The sequence below is a fragment of the Arvicola amphibius genome, chromosome 7, assembly GCF_903992535.2.
Source record: "Arvicola amphibius chromosome 7, mArvAmp1.2, whole genome shotgun sequence".
Lineage (NCBI taxonomy): Eukaryota > Metazoa > Chordata > Mammalia > Rodentia > Cricetidae > Arvicola > Arvicola amphibius.
Genome location: NC_052053.1, coordinates 58,609,372 through 58,627,848, shown reverse-complemented (window position 1 = coordinate 58,627,848; position 18,477 = coordinate 58,609,372). Strand labels below are relative to the sequence as shown.

Below are 18,477 nucleotides of genomic sequence, written 5' to 3'. Positions count from 1 at the left end.
TGCATAGAATGAGCCCATATTGACATAGGCATTAGGCATAGCCACCCCTCCTGACTGGATAGAAGACCAAAAGGAACGGGGTAGGGAAGATGCAAAGGTATAGAGTTTGCGACCCTAGATTTGGGTTCAGGGGGGAGGGAGGCGTGGCGAACAAGGGGTCAGCAAGAGTATTGTTCCAAAACTCACAAATACATTAGGATTTTTCTTCCTCCATCAGTCGCCTAAGCCCCAATGAGGTCATAGCGATGAGAGAGAATCAGATCAAGAAAGAGAACAACGACGGAGGAAAAAAAAAAAAGACGGAAAGAGGCCATCAGACAAGGTCGCTTTTTCTAGCCACAAACAAGTGCTAGAAATATGGTGCTGAGTATTATCCACCTGCTCTGCCTGGAGACCTAGGAATTCACAGAAGCACTTTACGCTGCCGGGAAAACAAAGAAGAGGAGGCGAGAGGACTGGCGGAGAGGGATTGTGAGCAGTCCCTTTATCTTTAGGAAGCAAAGCTCGCTTCCTCCTCTGGAAAACAGAAGGAAGCCTGAGAGGTGCCGGGGAGCTCCTGGGAGCCGAGAACCCAGATGCAGCAGAACTCTGGACAGCGCCTTGAGAGCTGCCTGGGTTCACATTCGGTGTAGGCTCTCCAGAGCCCAGCTCCCCAGTGTTGGCTCCTGGACTCCCACCGATCGCCGGCGGTTGCTGTGTGAACGTACCAGGGGTTGGAGCAGCTCTTTCTGGCCTTGCCGCAAAAACGATTTTCTGGCTCTGGAAATCCAGACCTTGTGGTTTTGGTGGTGAAGAGAGAAAAGTTTGAAGATTTGGACTGTGGTAGGGGGTGGAAGGAGCTAAGGAGGACTTTGGAAGAAAGAAAGTGGGTGATTGGCTTCCTTCTCTGAGCTGGAAGGAATGATGACCCAGGGAGGATGTGCACCAGCAGCCAGATCATTGGGAGCCTCTTAGTGCTCTCTGTTCTGGAGATAGGGCTGGGAGTGTCCAGCGTCGCCGTGGGGGCAGTCAGCTTCAGCCTGGCCCTCCGAGAGCAGACACCGCAGCTTGGAGACTCGTCCCCGGTATGGAGCGGGGTGTGTGTACGTTGAGCCATTTCACTCTCTCTTTACCTGTTTTTGGGATGGTCAGTGTGCGTGCCTTAGTCACTCTCTCCTGGGGAATCAAAATTATAATTGTCCTCTGCCTGTAGGTTCTCATTGACAAGCTCGACAGATTTATATAGTCATTTCTATGCGCTGGGGAAGCTTATTTCCTCTTACCCCGGCTTAAGACTCAATTGAATGGCTGGCTTTAAACCTGCGTGGAGGGTCAGTCTCCACTGGCTCATTCTGCAAAAGGCTGACTAGTGTTAATCATTACAAGGTCACACCTGCTAAGGGCAAACTCACTTGTCTTTTATATCTTTTACTGATAATATTACATTATTTTATTGTACCAAGAGCAAGCAGGGCACGTATCTGTTTACCTGTGGGTAGTATAATCAAGGTTCATTGATGCAGCAGTGATATGACCAAAGGAAAAAGTCAGATAAGACTTTAGAAGATCTGAGAAGGGTTGAGCATCATTCCAGAAAGCTCTACTTTGAATTTGCCTTGCTACATTTCTGATATTCACCTCTGAATAGTCTGTTGTTCTAGGCCATCAGTTATACAAAGGTAAGGAATGTAACGCCATTCTAATTGTAGAGTAATTTACTTTAAAATACCTACCTGTTCAGAAAATAATGTCATTTTCTTCAGGTCAAGGCATACGTAAAAGCATCATATAGAATAAATTATAAGGAAGCAGATCCTTTGCTGCCAACAATAATTAATAAAGTAACTACCTGATCATGAAAAAAGCCACCTCTCTTTGTACATGCTTGCGCATGCCTCCTCTGTCTGTCTGTCTTTCTCTGTCATGTGTGTTTGTGTGTGTGTGTGTATGTTCCATCCCCCTTCCTTTCCTCCTTCTCGCTCCTCAGATCTACTATTCCCATCTATGTCTCTAGCTCGATTATATTTTCTGCATAATTCACTAGGAGGCAATTCTGTTGTCAACAATCCATACTGTATTTAACAATAATAATTTCAACACTGAATTACTAAGAGAAAGACTATTAAGGAATTTAAGAAAATCTATTCACAAGTCATTCATAAAAGATGTTCTGGCTCTCTGAGTACTATAAAATTAGATTTTATACTCCACCCCCCCCAGGAGAAATACATGTTTATAAATTGCATAACTTAAAAGATTTAAAAATGAATTCTAGAACAGAATTCTCCAAAGAATCCTTTTCCTTATTTCCATAAATTTGTATTAACCCCCATTCACTACCTTGTTCTTTATAGTGGGAATGTTGCTAATGTAGGTGATAAGTTTGAATTTGAAAGAATAAGAAGCACATCTTAAATTTCACATCTAATGTGTTACTATAAATATCTGAGAGTTGTGTTTGTTGTAATTATTAATATTTTTACTGGACAACTGTCAAAATAAAGTGCAATGCCAACATGGAAAGAAAGAGCGATAAATTTGATCTCCTGATGACTCAGGAAAGAAAAGCTTCATATACACAAGTGCCTTCCCATTCTGTAAACATGAGAAATTGAGCGAATTGAAGTAAACTGTCTCTAAATAATATATTAAAATTATTTTCTCTTTAATATCCTTTAGGTAACTGTTAGCTTGTTATTTAAAAAACATAGTTAACCTTTACTCTCTCCAAAACAGAATATTATATGAATGAGCTAAAATATGCCATATGAAATAAAACTTTTGAATTGGCTCAGAGAAAACAAGTCATTTATATTGATAGAGTCATTACTATGAACAATTAATTATACTTTAGTTTTTTACAGTAAGCACAATTCACCAAAAATTCCTGGAAGAACAGTTTTGAATACTATAATATGGTTCAGTAAAAATCAAATTTTTAGTAAAAATCAACTGAATGAATTGTTTTGAAACTAAAATGTTCAAACAGTTACTCAGTTTTTTTAATGTTCAAAAAAGGCAAAATATAAATGTGTAAAGAAATAAATTCCCAGTAGAAATTATCATGGTTTTCAAGTTATAAATTTTTAAGCATATTATTGAAATGGTTTCAAATTCTTTTGTGATATATTTTGGACTATCTTTCCATTTCTTCTCTGGTAAATCAATATAACCAATATTATAAAGAGCTCAGTTTTTTTGAGAAGCATTTTATTACTTACTAAGAAGCTATAAAATATAAGTGAGAATACAGTCTTCAAAGGGTGTCACCTGGCAAAGGAAATAAAATGGATATATCACTAGCACTGGCAGAAGTAAGAAGTAACCAAGGTACCTCAGAGAGAGATGAGGTAAAAAAGGAACAGAAAAGTTGACAAGGACAGTGAAATACTCATGGAAGTATTAATGACATTTACGGTTTCCTGGAGCTGATCTGATTTCATTATGTCAAAGCATGAGATACTCATGAGGTAAGGTCTTAAGGCAAACTTACTGGATGCAAATCCCAGAACTATCATTATGTAGTTGGGTGACTAACAAGTTTCCTCAAGACAAGAAAAAAAAAAAAAAAAAGAGGGTTGGCACATAAATCAATTACTAATGAGCAATCTTTTAGAAAAGTGTAACTATTCCTGGATATCCTAGATTGCAGACGTAGGTATAAGAACTGAGAACCCCTGGAACAACATGAATTGAGGCAATGAACTAGGATGGAATATGGTTTAAAAACTCACTGGCTTTTCATAAGGTTTACGTGTATGAAAAGAAGATAAAAATAGGAAAATTGATAGTGGCAAGACCATGACATGCTGTGTGCCAGGCTGAAGCAATAGATTTTCTCATGTTTCTCATAATCATTATCATAATAGCAATTCTTACATCACAGAAAGACTCTAGGAAGATAGAGGGGAACTCAATATAAAAATCATTAATTTCTCTGGGAATTTATAAAAGTCTGTATTTTTATAAATATGAAAGAGACCCACAATAATTAACCCGTCAGTATGTAGAGTCTTAATAAGTCTGTGTTTTGATTAGTGTATGAAGGTAGAATTCAAAATATTAATATCATTATTACAGATTTCTGAATTAAATTCACAATCAGTGGAAATAAAGGTTGCAGTGTGGAGGATTATTTTTATAGAGAGAGACTGAAATCATATGTAGTATATGGACATTTTAGGAAACTATATAATTATTTGACTTCAAATATACTGTTTTTTTAATTTTTAAAATTTATTTATTTATTAAAAATTTCCACTTCCTTCCCTCCTCCCATTTCCCTTTCACTCTCCCCCCTTTCCTTCCCCCTCCAGTCCTAAGAGAAGTCAGGGTGCCCTGCCCTGTGGGAAGTCCAAGGCCCTCCCCTCTCTATCCAGGTCTAGGAAGGTGTGCATCCAAATAGACTAGGCACCCAAAAAGCTAGTACATGCAGTAGAATCAAAACCCAGTGACATTATCATTGGCTCCTCAGTCAGCCCTCATTGTCAGCCACATTCAGAGAGTCTGGTCTGATCACATGCTCATTCAGTCCCAGTCCAGCTGGGTTTGGTGAGCTCCCATTAGATCAGTCGTACCTGTCTCAGTGGGTGGAAGCATCCCTCGCGGTCCTGACTTCCTTTCTTATGTTCTCCCTCCTTCTGTTCTTCATCTGGACCTTGGGAGCTCAGTCCAGTGCTCCAATGTGGGTCTCTGTCTCTATCTCCATCCATCGCCGGATGAAGGTTCTATGGTGATATGCAAGATAGTCATCTGTGTGGCTATGGGATAAGGTCAGTTCAGGCTCCCTCTCCTCTGCTGCCCAAGGACCTACCTGGGGGACATCTCCTTGGACACCTGGGAACCCCTCTAGAGCCAAGTCTCTTGTCAACCCTAAAATGACTCCGTTAATTATCTTCTTCCCAGCTCCCATATTCACTCTTCTTCCATCTCAACCATTCCATTCTCCCAAGCTCTCCCTAATCCCACCTTCTCCCTTCTCTCTCCCCCCTCTTCCCTTCCCCCAGACCACCCGCACCCCCATGCTCCTCACTTTTGTCCGGTGATCTGTTTACTTCCAATATCCAGGAGGATAAATATATGTTTTACTTTGGCTTAACCATCTTATTCAGCTTCTCTAGGATCATGAATTATAGGCTCAATGTCCTTTGTTTATGGCTAGAATCCACTTATGAGTGAGTATAAACCATATTCATCTTTTTGGGTCTGGTTATCTCACTCAGTAAAGTGTTTTCTATTTCCATCCATTTGCATGCAAAATTCAAGATGTCATTGTTTTTTTACCGCTCAGTAGAACTCTAATGTGTTAATGGTTTAAAATGAAGTCACACAAAAGAAAAGGGCTTTGAATATGTAATATACATGCTTAGAGAGATGATTTTCTGGCACTATTTCACAATCAGAAAAAGAATATTCTACCATCAATCCTAAAAGTGAGTAAAATTAAAGAAAAAAGATCTTCTAATTTCATTTATTGGAGAATAAAGGATACAGTACAGAGTTCCATAGCATTTTTGTTCTTCCTTGATACTTCATTATAGCCAAGAAATTCATAGTTAACCCCCCCAAAAAACAATAATGCACAACTGTGAGTGACCGTGAATGAACCATTGAGTAAGCTGCTTTGGAAAAGACAGACATGCGAGGCAGAATTCATTTGAAATACTTATTGAATGGAATTTATTGACATGGTTGTATTTCTAAGTTGCTGTATGTGACACTAATCTTAGCCTACAGAGTATCTTTGATAATAGGGATGTGTTTAGTAGCATGTAGGTTACTAAATGACTTATTCTAAGTTTTTAGTCTAACATGGTGTTTAGAAGTCTAGAGATACAAATGAAATCATTCAGAATACTTTAAGTCTGAATTATATTTAATCTCATGCTGTATTTCCTGTCATATTTATCTGATACTCATTTTGTAGTGTTTAATTTCTTAAATTTTCTACTCTTTATTCTTCTACATGTAAGTTATATAGCAATTTCTTTTGAAATTTTTAATACTTCACTTATATAAATCATTAAGTTTGAGTAAGTTTATCTTTTATTTTTCTGAATCATATTTGGTGTTATATTTTAACTACATCTACTTAATAACTTTGGTACTTTGCCTAAATGAGATGCAGAGCATAATAAACACAGATACCTGTTCTGTAAACTCTCAGATCAACATTACAACTCAGCCAACTCTAAGAATTTAAGACTTTATTTCAGCCTACTATAAGACTTTTTAAAAGTATATTTCAAAGATGAGGTACAGTATGTAAGTGATAATTACATCAAAACATTAATTTTAATGTTTAAATTTGTCAGTATTATTTAATGAAAAACAGAACATTTTAGACTTCTTGGTGACTTTAAATTATATAACTGAAGCTGAGTCTAACTTTGTCCAAATGAATTATTTTTCTGCAGTGACAAAATTTCCTATCATGCAGTATAAATCCCTTCCATATCCTCACATAAAATTATAAATGTTTATCTATATTATGATTTTAAATTAATTTTAATTATATAAGTTACCATGAAGAGTCCTTTAAGATGCTGATTTAAAGAATTCAAAGTACTTTTTCATATTTATCATCAATATCAGTCACCACTATCTTATTAAAATCTAAAGCACATTTCTTCTTCAATAAAATGCCAAGTTTTGGGTAATAGAATCCAGATGTGATAGATCTTCTAGGTATAATGAAGACTATTCATGAATTATGTTAAAGCCCTGTCAGAGACTTTTATGTGGCTCACATTCTCATTTTCAAATGTGACTGGCTATTTACTGGTACTAGAAAATCAAAAAGGTAGTTGTGCTTAACTTCTAGCAAATGTGATTATTATTCAAGGAACTACACCATGTAGCAAGAGAAACATAAGTATATGTCATTTCTAATTCAGAGTGATAATGAGATGATGAAATAAAATGGTGTTCTGGCCATTATCTTATGAGATGTTCTTACATATAAATAGTGTGCATTGTTAAGTGGCATCTGTTAGAGTTTCCATCTAGTCTGTGACTGATTCAAAGAAGTATTTGCCTTGAAATCTTTGTTTAGTAAAAATGGGAAATGGAAATATTCACTTTTTAACATGATATGAACAAAATCAAATCTATTAGTTTGATGGTTTGACTAAAATAGTTGAGTTAATTTTTATAATGACTCAGTTATACACTAGTCCATCCAATATGCACTTCAACTACAATCAAGAGATTATTTTGCACAATTACTTACTTTTTTAAAAAAAGAAAATCAATTCTATTCATATATAGGAGGCTTGCCCCAAACATCTGATCATAAATGTTTATCTTCCTCCTTACTAACAGCTACCATGTATTTTTGGTATGTACGTTTACATTTGTACATGTGCACACATAGCATATATACACACAACTAAAGGAGGAGACACTTTGGCAGTTTAATATCAAATTAATATGTCAGAAATATCTTTTGAGTCACAAAATATATAAGTAATTGTTACTTTATTTAAAAAACAGAAGTCTAGTGGTGGGGTAATTTCCTAGCATGTTCAAGGTCTTGACTTTCACCTCCATACCACATTTACACACAAAATTACTAGCATGTATGCATGAACTCATGTGTCCACATATGAACACACACATACACAGTGGACTAGAAATGTTTCAGATTTTGTATTGTGTCAGATTTTGCAAGAGTTGTGTAAATACAGTGAGTTCATTTGGAGCATGAAACTCCATTTCTAAAATGAAAGTTACTTTATTTATTACAGATAAAATTATCTGATATATATATATATATATATATATATATATATATATATATATATGCAACATTTTGGTGACTCTGCCTTTTCTGCCTTTTGATTCCAAGGCATTACATGAGATGAGCCCTATACTTTTCTATTTATAGTGTTATATTATCCCTCAAACAATTTTATATTTAAAGAAGTTCAGACTTCAAAATTTTATTTTATTACTGAACTTTGGTTTCAGAGTTTACAACCTGTGTTTGGGTACATACCACACACAAACACACACACATTTCACAGTGTGTTGATACCAACTATAGTCCAAGCATTCAAACACATAAGCTTATGGGGCTATTCTCATTCAAACTGTCATGCTAGGTAAAACAGAACAGCTTGGAAAGTGTCCTATAAGAATGGCAAGACGAATCTGTACTCTAATTCTGAGCTAGGCTTGAGAAGCTGTGCTAAGATAGAACTGGGGGCGGGTAAGACTGTTTCAGTAGAAACAGGTATTAATGTTCAAATTCATTACCCCATTGTCCCCAATAAATACATTTTGAAGCTGGATGGTGATGGTGCATGCCTTTAATACCAGCACTTGAGAGGCAGAGGTATGTGGGTCTCTGTGAGTTTGGGCCAGGCTTGTCTACAAAGGTGAGTTCCAGGAGAGGCTCCAAAGCTACAGAGAAACCCTGTTTCAAAACAAACAAACAGACAAAGTTAAAAAAACAGAAGAAAGTCTTCAAGAAAATTATGAGATCAGCGGAAATATAAACGTATGGCACAAATGCATTCATATCTATGACTGCCCTTCCTGTTAATGGTATAAGTCCATACATTTCTTGTATTCATTGTTCTTACAATGAAAATTCTCTTAATGAAAATTAAGAACGTATATATTTTATTAGAATTATCAGCAAAAAACAAAGAAAGGATTGCATGCTGGGGAACTTGGGGAACTATTAAATTCTGGTCTCAAATTCTGGTGATAACAATTTTTGATTGCTTAAATGTAAAAAAGTTACATTATCTCATTGAAAGATTAATTAACCCTTCTACAAAATAACAAGCCTACTCATCTAAATCTCTTAATATTAAATTTATATTTATATAAAATTATTAAATCTATTTCTTAGATATTTAGCAATCTTATCTGCTGAACAACAATAGCTGTATGCAACAATACTTATTTGGAAATTTATATGTATAATATTCTACATTGCCTAAGAATTAGTACTTTTATTTTACTATTTATCTCACCAAACAAAATTCTTCATGTAGGAAATGACAATGGTATCATCCAAGATCTTTAGAATTCAGTGACTTAAGAACAGTTAATGAAATGACTAATGAGAAAAATAAAAATCCAAGTCATAAAGAAGGTGTTATATGTGGCTATGGGATGCACACATTGGCATGGGGCAAGAGATGGATAAGTAATTCTTCAAAGAAGGTGGTAATTGCTACTTAGATGGATTATATGCTGCATTTGGGTTGCTTGTATCCTGACAGGGGACAAGTTCACAATGTGACCCTCTGTTGCAGCTGCACTTTATTTCCATAACCAGCCAGGTTTCCTGAACTGTCACATATGGTTGATGGTCATCCATCTGTTGTTTTGACTATCCATAGAAAGAGCATAATGTCTACCCCCTTCTTTCTTTGGGTCACTGACTTCCTTCAACTTTAAAAAAACAAGTGACAAATCAGACTGTAAGAAGGCATGTAGTCAAAGTGATAATTAATTTCTTTCTCCATAAATATTTTCATTTTATAGAGCTTAAATGTTTTAGAGTTCCTTCATGTATTCAACTCTGGACCTTATATTTTACTGTCTTTCTAAAATATTCAGGTATCTAATTTAATGTTACTGATATCCACCAAATGACTTAAACAATAAATATAAAAAATCAAGCAAATTGGGAAAATATACATTGATACTTAAGTTACTTATAAATATACTTCATAAACTGCTGTTGCGATTTAGAGAATATGAAAGTTCTATATAATATTTAAAAACTTTAATCTACCTTAATAAATTGAATGTTGCAGATAGCAATATATCTATCTGATAACCAGTACTGATCACATGCCCTTACCTGCCACCAGAAGTCATCTTTATCTTAAATGTTCATATTACTTAATTTTTAAAATAGTAAATCTTTGGTATTTCACTAAAATGATAATTTAGAATCAGAACGTTTTCTATTTGTGTTTATGAGACAAGTTTTGTTTTTTGTGAACACTTAAGTGAAAACAACTGTAAGATTTATGTGAATAAATGACATACAAATATATCACAAACACAGGAATAAAATCATACATTTAGTTATAATTTCCCTAACCACTTTTGGAACAGCAACAGCTCCAAACCAAAGTACCTTGTTTACTTAGCATTCTCAAAATAGTTACTACAGTTGTTAAGAAAAATGAACACACAGAGAACGAAACTGAAAAAGAATGGGATGTGGAACACCTTAAAAGCAAGAAATATCACATGATCCATGCCAGACATGTGACCATGCATGGATCTGAAGTAGGAAAAGTGAAGGTACGTCATTCTGAAAATCAAGAATCACTTTAGTTCTGCACCAAAAGTTCTGGGACCTGATACAACAGGAGGATTCAGCAATGGTTTTAGATGTGGTTTTATTTGGAAATATTTGACTCTTATATCTGATGATTTCTCAGTTTGTATGTGTGTGTGCTCATCTGTCATTCAGTTGCCACACCATCTCCAAAAAGCATTTTTTAAATATCTGCTGTATATCCTCATTGAACATTGTTCTCTCTGTCTTTCTCTCTCTGTCTCTCTATGTCTCTGTGTCTCTCTCTGTCTCTGTTTCTCTCTCTCTGTCTCTGTCTCTCTCTCTGTACAGATTTGTCACTGTTGTGTATTTTGTTTTTGTAATTTTAATATTTGCTTGGGTAGCTATTATTTCATCAAATAACTATACTAAAACACAGTCCATTGCTAATGAAGGACAACTTGTATCTACTAAACATTTTATCATCTTAGTATTTCATTTTTTCAGTACAATTAACTATATTTATGAGAAATCTTGGCTCTGTTGAAAAATTACATGTATTGACCCTTTTTCAATTCTACTGATTGTGATTTTTTTGAACTAAAAGAAACTTACTGTACTAAGTTGTCATTACATCATTCTGTAACAGAAATTAGTTTATTCTTTAGGGTAAAAAGAACAATGTATAATTAGCAAGTTTTTTCCATGGACTAAGAAAATTAGGGTATATAAATAGGAAAGCAGAAAAGTGGTTCCTCTTAAAGATGAACTCTGATGAACATACAAAAAAGTTGGGAATGAATAAAATAAATGAAATTTTGGAGCTCCACTAATGGTAGAGAGAGCCCAGCACAATAGACTGTGAGAGAACACAGCCCCACCAATGTAGTCTTACAAAGATGGAACAAGTCATTGTTCCAGCAAGAGGCAATGATATTTGATGGGCCTGAGTTCTGTTACTTAGGAAGACATAAAGTGAGAGAAATAGTAATAGCAAGAACAGGAGTAGAAAAGACAAACTGAGTGGGAAGCCAAAAGGGGTAATTCCTGTTTCCTTCCCCATGATCTAGCCACCCACTCTATTCGGGTTTTTTCTTATCCAATTTAGTCATTAAGTATTCAGTCCAGAGAAAACACGTTCTATGTTCTGAGTTAAATCTAGAATGAATATAAAAAACATAGTATTGTCTGATCTTCTGAGACTTAATTTAAAAATTAATAAAAATAATGAATGAATAACACATACATTCAAGTGACATATTGTGCCTTATGGAACAGCAACAGCTATGGATTTCTGGATAATATAAAAAAACCTTTAACAAGAAGGAAATGAGAAAATATATCAGTAGAGAAACAACTTTTCTTAGTGATAATGTGAAGATGCTTCTGTAACAAGGAGGGATAATACTGCTTCAAACTGGAAAACAATATGGGTGAATGTTTTGAGAACTATTTTTTCATTTTTTTCTAATAAATTTTTATTACTTTATAAATAATACCATTCAAAATTTCCACTTCCTCCTCTCCACCCACTTCCCTCCCGCTCCCCTACTTACCCTTCCCCTCACCCTCCAGTCCTAAGAGAGGGCAGGGTGCGCTTCAATGTGGGAAGTCCAAGGCCCTCCCCCATTCATCCAGGCTTAGGAAGGTATGCATCCAAATAGAATAGAATCCCAAAAAGCCAGTGCATGAAGTAGAGACAAATCCTAGTGCCATTATCATCGGCTTCTCAGTCTGCCTCAATTGTGAGCCACATTCAGAGGGTCCAGTTTGATACCATGATCCTTCAGACCCAGTCCAGCTGGATTTGGTGGGCTCCCATTAGATCAGGCACACTGTCTCAGTGGGTGGACCAACCCCTTGTGGTCCTGACTTCCTTGCTCATATTCTCCCTCCTTCTCTTCTTTAACTGGACCTTGGGGGCTCAGTCCAGTGCTCTGATGTGGGTCTTTATCTCTATCTCCACTTGTCGCTGGACGGAGGTTCTATGGTGATATTCGAGATATTCATCAGGGTGACTATAGGACAAGACCTCAAACAACCTCTCCTCCACAGGTCCTAGTTGGGAATATCCCCGTGGACACTCTACAGTGAATCCTCTTGCCAACCCCACAATGTCTCCCTTAATTAAGATATCTTCTTCCCTGTTCCCAAATCCATCCTTCCTCCATCTCAACCATCCCATTCTCCCAAGCTCTTTCCCACTCTCCCCTTCTCTCTTCTCTCTCTCCCTCTCCCCCTCTCCCCTTCCCCCTACCCTACCCTTACTCCTATGCTCCCAACTTTTGCCTGAGGTGAACTATTTTTCTGTATTTCAGAAGTTAGGGTTAGTGAAGCATGATCAACAGTGAGGAGAAAGAAGTGACAGAGTAAGAGATAAAGCAGACAGGAAAAAGAACTAAAACTCACTTAACACTATATACGTATATCATGCTGATTTGATTTTACTATAATTTTTCACGTGATTTTTTTGTTATTTGTTATGTTTTGTTTTGACATGGAGTATTGTTATATAACTCTTATTTTATTCAAGATGTTCATAAGATTGATCATATATATATGTGTGTGTGCATATGTGTATATATATGTGTGTGTGTTTATATATGTGTATTTTTATATGTATATATACATATGTATTTATCTATATAATACTTTAGTTCAGAAATTATGGAGAATTGTCTGAATTAAGATTACTTCTACTGTGATAAAACAACATGACAAAAGGCAATTTGGAGAGGAATAGATTTATTTGAGTTAAATATTCCAAGTCACAGTCCACTGAGAGAAACCAGGGTAGAAACTCAAACTGGGCAAAAACCTGGAGGGGAAACTGACTCAGAGGCCATGGAGGGCTGTTCTTACTGGCTAGTTCACTTTCTTGTAGATCTTCATAAGTCTAATCACTATCAATCATTGGCCCAGTCAATTCTGGGCTATCTTGAAAATCTCCTGAACCAGTGACATTAGTTCTAAAATCTTCAATTTTACCTCCAGTAGATTGTTTTTGTACAGGGCCAAAAGTCCTCCAATTCTTTGACAAAATATTACTGGAATTTACTCTAGCCCAGATAATGTTCTTCCTTTCTGAAATCTCTTGAGCCGAGCTCCTATAGTCCATGTTGTCTTCAGCAACACAATCAAGGCAAGTCTTATAAAGAGAAAGCATCTAGTAGTGGAAAACAGGTAGGCATGATTCTGCTGAAAGTTTACATCCTGATCAGTCAGTATCAAGCAGAGAGCAAGAGGGAGAATAGAGACTTGGCATGGTGTGTGTTTTTAAAACCTCAGAGTCCACCCCAAGTGACACATGCCCTCAACAAAGCCAAATCTACTCCAACAAGTCCACACCTCCTGTTTCCCAAACATATGAGCCTATGGTGACCATGCTCATTCAAGCAATCACAGACATTCATCACCATATCTAACCTGATTTTGCTCTAATTTTTAAAAGAACAATAGAAGCTTTAAAGAGGAAAGTGAGCAAAATTGTATTTCCACTGCAGTTAAGGAAACACTGGAGTCTAATAAGTTAAGTCACAATTCCATATAGAAGGCTCCCAGTATAGATGCTATAATGGATACTTAGATTAACTGTGGAAGTAAGAAAAATACAAAAAGCACAGGTATCTAAGATATAAAGTAGCTGAATTTTGTGATTCTGCATTAGCTTTCATAAATGCAGTCACAAAGAATGAACCCTAGTCTGTGAGATCAATATTTAATTGCATAGATTTACCATGTTGTCTTTGAAATGTAGACTGTTAGAAAAGTCCTCCCTCCCTCCCTCCCTCCCTCTCTCTCTCTCTCTCTCTCTCTCTCTCTCTCTCTCTCTCTCTCTCTCTCTCTCTGTGTGTGTGTGTGTGTGTGTGTATGTGTGTGTGTGCATTAAGAGATATGAAAAATCTACTTGTTTGGTAGAGATGCCTGTGAAATTTCAATATGGGAGAACATGAAGACTGTTAATTAATTATAATCATCAGAAGAGATAGTTGTGATAATATAAACATAATCTGTGAATGTGAGATGTCAAAGCTACAAGATTAGTAGAGATCACCAAAATAAAGCCCTTCATTATTAGAATAATTATGAGCTTGATAATAATGAGAGGTAAGAACAGAAATACTGAAATCTGATCAGGAAAGCATAATAACTTCAAAAACATGGTATGGGAGAAGCCCAGAGGACAGGCTTTCTTTGTAAAAGAGGACTGAGATGTGGTGGTCAGTGTTGACTTATCAAAAGTACATGATGGAAAACAAGAATATAAGCAAACTAAAGTTAACTGAAGGGAAAAAGGAAGTAACAGTGGAAAAAGAGTAAGTATCCATGGCTAGGAAAGGAAGTAGGCCAATGAAGAGAGAAAGAGCAGTTGACATAAAAACACTTGGATTTTTGCTCTGAAAGGAAATTTGAAAATACTTTCTATGTCATCATGAAAGCTGTCATTTTAAGTCCTGTCAAAGATAGCAGTTACTACCCAGGAGTCAATGGATAGGATTCTAGTATGAGCTACACAGACTATATTAAATTGCTTTATTTTCTGATGGATTGTAGATGGAGCAGTGGGGCTGTGTCCCACCACTCGGCCAGCTTTATACTCAAAATAATTACACGGAAACTGCATTTATTTAAACACTGCCTGACCCATTTGTTTCAGCCTCTTATTATCTAATTCTCACATCTTGCTTTAACCTATATTTAGTAATCTGTGTAGCACCACGAGGTGGTCGCTTACCAGGAGAGATCTTAACCTGCATCCATCTCAGAGAGGAGAAGCATGGCGACTGTCTATGATGACTGCCTGAAGCATCTGTCTCACTGCCTTCTACCCAGCATTCTGTTCTGTTTACTCTGTCTACCTAATTTTCTGTCCTATTAAAGGGCCGAGGAAGTTTCTTTATTAACCAATGAAATTAACACATAGACACTCCTCCATCATTTCCCCTTTTTCTGTTTAAACAAAAAGGAAAGGCTTTCACTTTAACATAGTAAAATTACATATAGCAAAACAGTTATCAAGCAAGAATTACAATTACAATATTTAGATCTATTTTATCTTTTATCATAACTAAGGAAAGCTATAACTATCTATTTATTCTTCAACTCCATCAAAGACTCCAGAAGGATATAATACTACCTAAGTAAACAAGAAATAAGTAACTTTTAAACTCTAGAAGTGACAGAGACAACTCACTGCCTGGACAGTCACCCAAAGTTCCTCTGTACCATTGGGGCATCCATCTTTGGCCTTCAGGCCTATAGTGTCCAGCAGACATTTGCATGAAGCAGGAAATTCCAAAGACAGTTCAGTCACTTTCTGCTATGTCCAGCAGAACATCTCGCAGACTCTTTCATGAATCAGGAACCCCAAAAGACCATCTCACTTTTAGGCAAGTTCAGCAGTCCTCTCTCTGCGGGTTCTTTGTGTCCAGTTTATACAATAGTCTAGGCAAGAGCAGCTTCTTGTCCAAATGGCCATCAAACTCCATAAGGAGCCTCTTCGATGGCCATCTTCCTCTTGAAGTACATTGGTGCTGCCAGGAGCAGACGTGTCTCATTGTCATGAAAAGCCCTAAGTTATTAAAACATCTTAAATGCCATGTTCTGTAGTCTTTGAAAGATATGAAGAATGCCTATTTAACTAAAATATATCTCTATATATCTAGAAAATCTAACCAACATGACTACAAGCTTGACTATTATTGATGATTATCCATTAACAACCTATATTTCCTAATTATACATTACATTTTTAAATGAACTACACAATCACAATAGCCTAATCAATATCAGAAATATATATACATATAACAAAATTAATTTTAAAATCCATACCAATGCAAATCATTCATATCTATATCAATGGATAGTAACTATTACTGTCACACATTATAACATGGATAGAGACTAAATAAATAATAAAATATTTTAAAATCTATCATTTTATAGATAAATAACTTGAAGCTCAGAAAATTAGCAAAAGTGACTAACTACTGTTCTAAAGAAGTCCAAATCATGTAATTCTTATAGTCTGACACAATTTCTGCAGTTATCTCAATATAGAGAATATCCTTAAAGAGTCTCTCAGTGACAAGTGAGATGCTGGGTCTTACCCAAAACCAAAAGGGAATGATCCAAAATTGCTGGCCCAGCTAAGCTATGATGTAATATAATACAGATTTCAACAGACTTTAGGAGATTTCAGATATCTGGAAGTTCCACAGAAACAACATTCTACAGAAATTTTGGCATGCTGTCAATGGTGTCATTCTAAACCAAGTAGAAAACAGTAACTGATTTTAGTGGTTAGCTACTATTGTGAAAGCCACTAGAACTATTGATCAGTTTTGTTAGTAAATGACAGATGCAAAAGGCTTTAAAGACAGATGCAAAAGATGATTTGTCAAGGTGAGAAAACTCAAAGACATTGGCTAGAAATGTTAATGTTCTATTGAGATTAATATTTGCTGTGTACTCTCTTTTTAATTCAAATATGAAGCAATGAAAATTAATAAGTTTACTACATGATTTATGCTAGGTGCTTAGGAAAATATTGTGTTTTATTTCCTATGGTCTTAAAAATTAGAAAATTATCTTAAAAGGTAAATGCTTTTTAGTAGTGCTGTGTTAAGATGTGGGTAGAGCTCATTTTTGATCATGGCAATAGCTGTGTTCTTTTTAATGACTGGGTGGGCTTCATTTTCTACTCTGGAGGTAAGACATTAAAATACCTTTATGAGAGAAGAGATTTATTATTCACCTTTTTCTATCAATTACAATTGAAATATTTTCTCAAAGGAATAGTTACTTTGGAGAAAGGGATATAACTGTTGATTTTGCTGACAGATTTCTAGAACAATTTTTCTGTTCTAGAAAGACATGTAGGGTTTATAAAAGAGGAGTTAGGGAGTGATGACTCAATGGTTATGGTACTTGCTGCACAAACATGAGGATTTGTCTCCATGCCTCAACACGCATATGAAAGAGGAGCATAACCAAGTATGTGTGTTTATCATTCTACAGAGTCAGAGACAGGCAGATCCTTGAACCTAGTTAATGTTACTCTAATGGAATTAACAAACTAGGGTTTAGTGAGAGATTCTGTTTCAAAACAGTAAGAGCAATAAATAAAGACAACCAACACCAACTTCTAATTTCTACATGCATAGAAATGCATACATGAACATACACACAAATACACAGAGAGAGAGAGAATAAGAAAAAGAGAGTGAATGACGGAGGGAGGGAGATGGAGAGGGAAAGAGAGAGGGGGTGAGAGGGAGAGAGAGAGAGACAGAGAGAGAGAGATCAGTTGTAGCAAGACAAGAGAGTATTTCCTATGTTTTAAAGGCAGGAATTTGGAAAATATTATATAGTTAGTCATTAGGAAATTTGGTAGGTATACAACAAACCGCATTTGCATCTCTTTCTCAAACACCTAAAATTAGTGAATTTAGGAATATTCTGCTGTGGTGGTAGGGAATCAGGAAGGAAGTTTGTTCATTTTATCTTGAAATTTGGTCATTATTTCAATTAGATGGCATAGAAGTATATAGTTGAATATCGTAGCCACTTGTCCCATATGATTGTTAAGCTCTTTAAATGTGGATAACCTGGATTGAGATATACTGAAAGTATACCATGACCACTAGGTTCCAAAGACTGAATATGGAAAGGCATGTAGAATATCCCTTTAAAATTTATTGTATGAATTATAATTATTTAACAAGTATTTTCCATTGCTTTTGCAAAGTCTAATGTCATATGTAGTTTTCTGACTATTTGGAATGTGTTTTTCTCTAATGCCAGAGTTGTTTAAGAGTCAGTTGTGTCTTAAGCTAATCACTCTGTTCACCTGTGAGCACACACACACACACACATACATACACACACATGCACAATAATAGTCAGAGTTTATTTTTCCTACTATTAAGGAAGGACGACTGAGAGAACTCTGGCTTGTACAGGGCCCACAATCAATGAAGAATTACAAAGTGAGAATTGAACCAGAAGAATTCAACATCATGTACCATATTCTTAAAGATAAAAATATTACTTTTAATGCAAAATGTATTCTGTTTTCTAAGATTAAAAAATAATTTATAGTATAAAAACAGTATTTTTATATATTAAGTCAATGAAACTCTACTATTGAAAATAATTTAACATTTCTCTTATCCTCCTTGCCAGGAGGAGATATACTTATGTATAAGGTTTCTGTTAGGGCTTACATTCAATTTCTA

General features: G+C 35.7%; 1 protein-coding gene across 2 annotated transcripts in view; it reads left to right on the top strand.

Moving 5' to 3' along the window:
• The first annotated feature begins 917 nt into the window (after positions 1–917).
• The window catches only part of Tmem196 (transmembrane protein 196), a 114,830-nt gene continuing 97,270 nt past the window's right edge, over positions 918–18,477 (top strand). The window contains exon 1 of one of the 2 annotated variants that reach the window (XM_038337763.1): positions 918–1,064. In XM_038337763.1, the coding sequence (XP_038193691.1) occupies positions 918–1,064 (147 nt within the window). Of the gene's footprint in view, positions 1,083–18,477 lie in introns of both variants that reach the window. The other variant, XM_038337762.1, reaches the window with a different exon arrangement.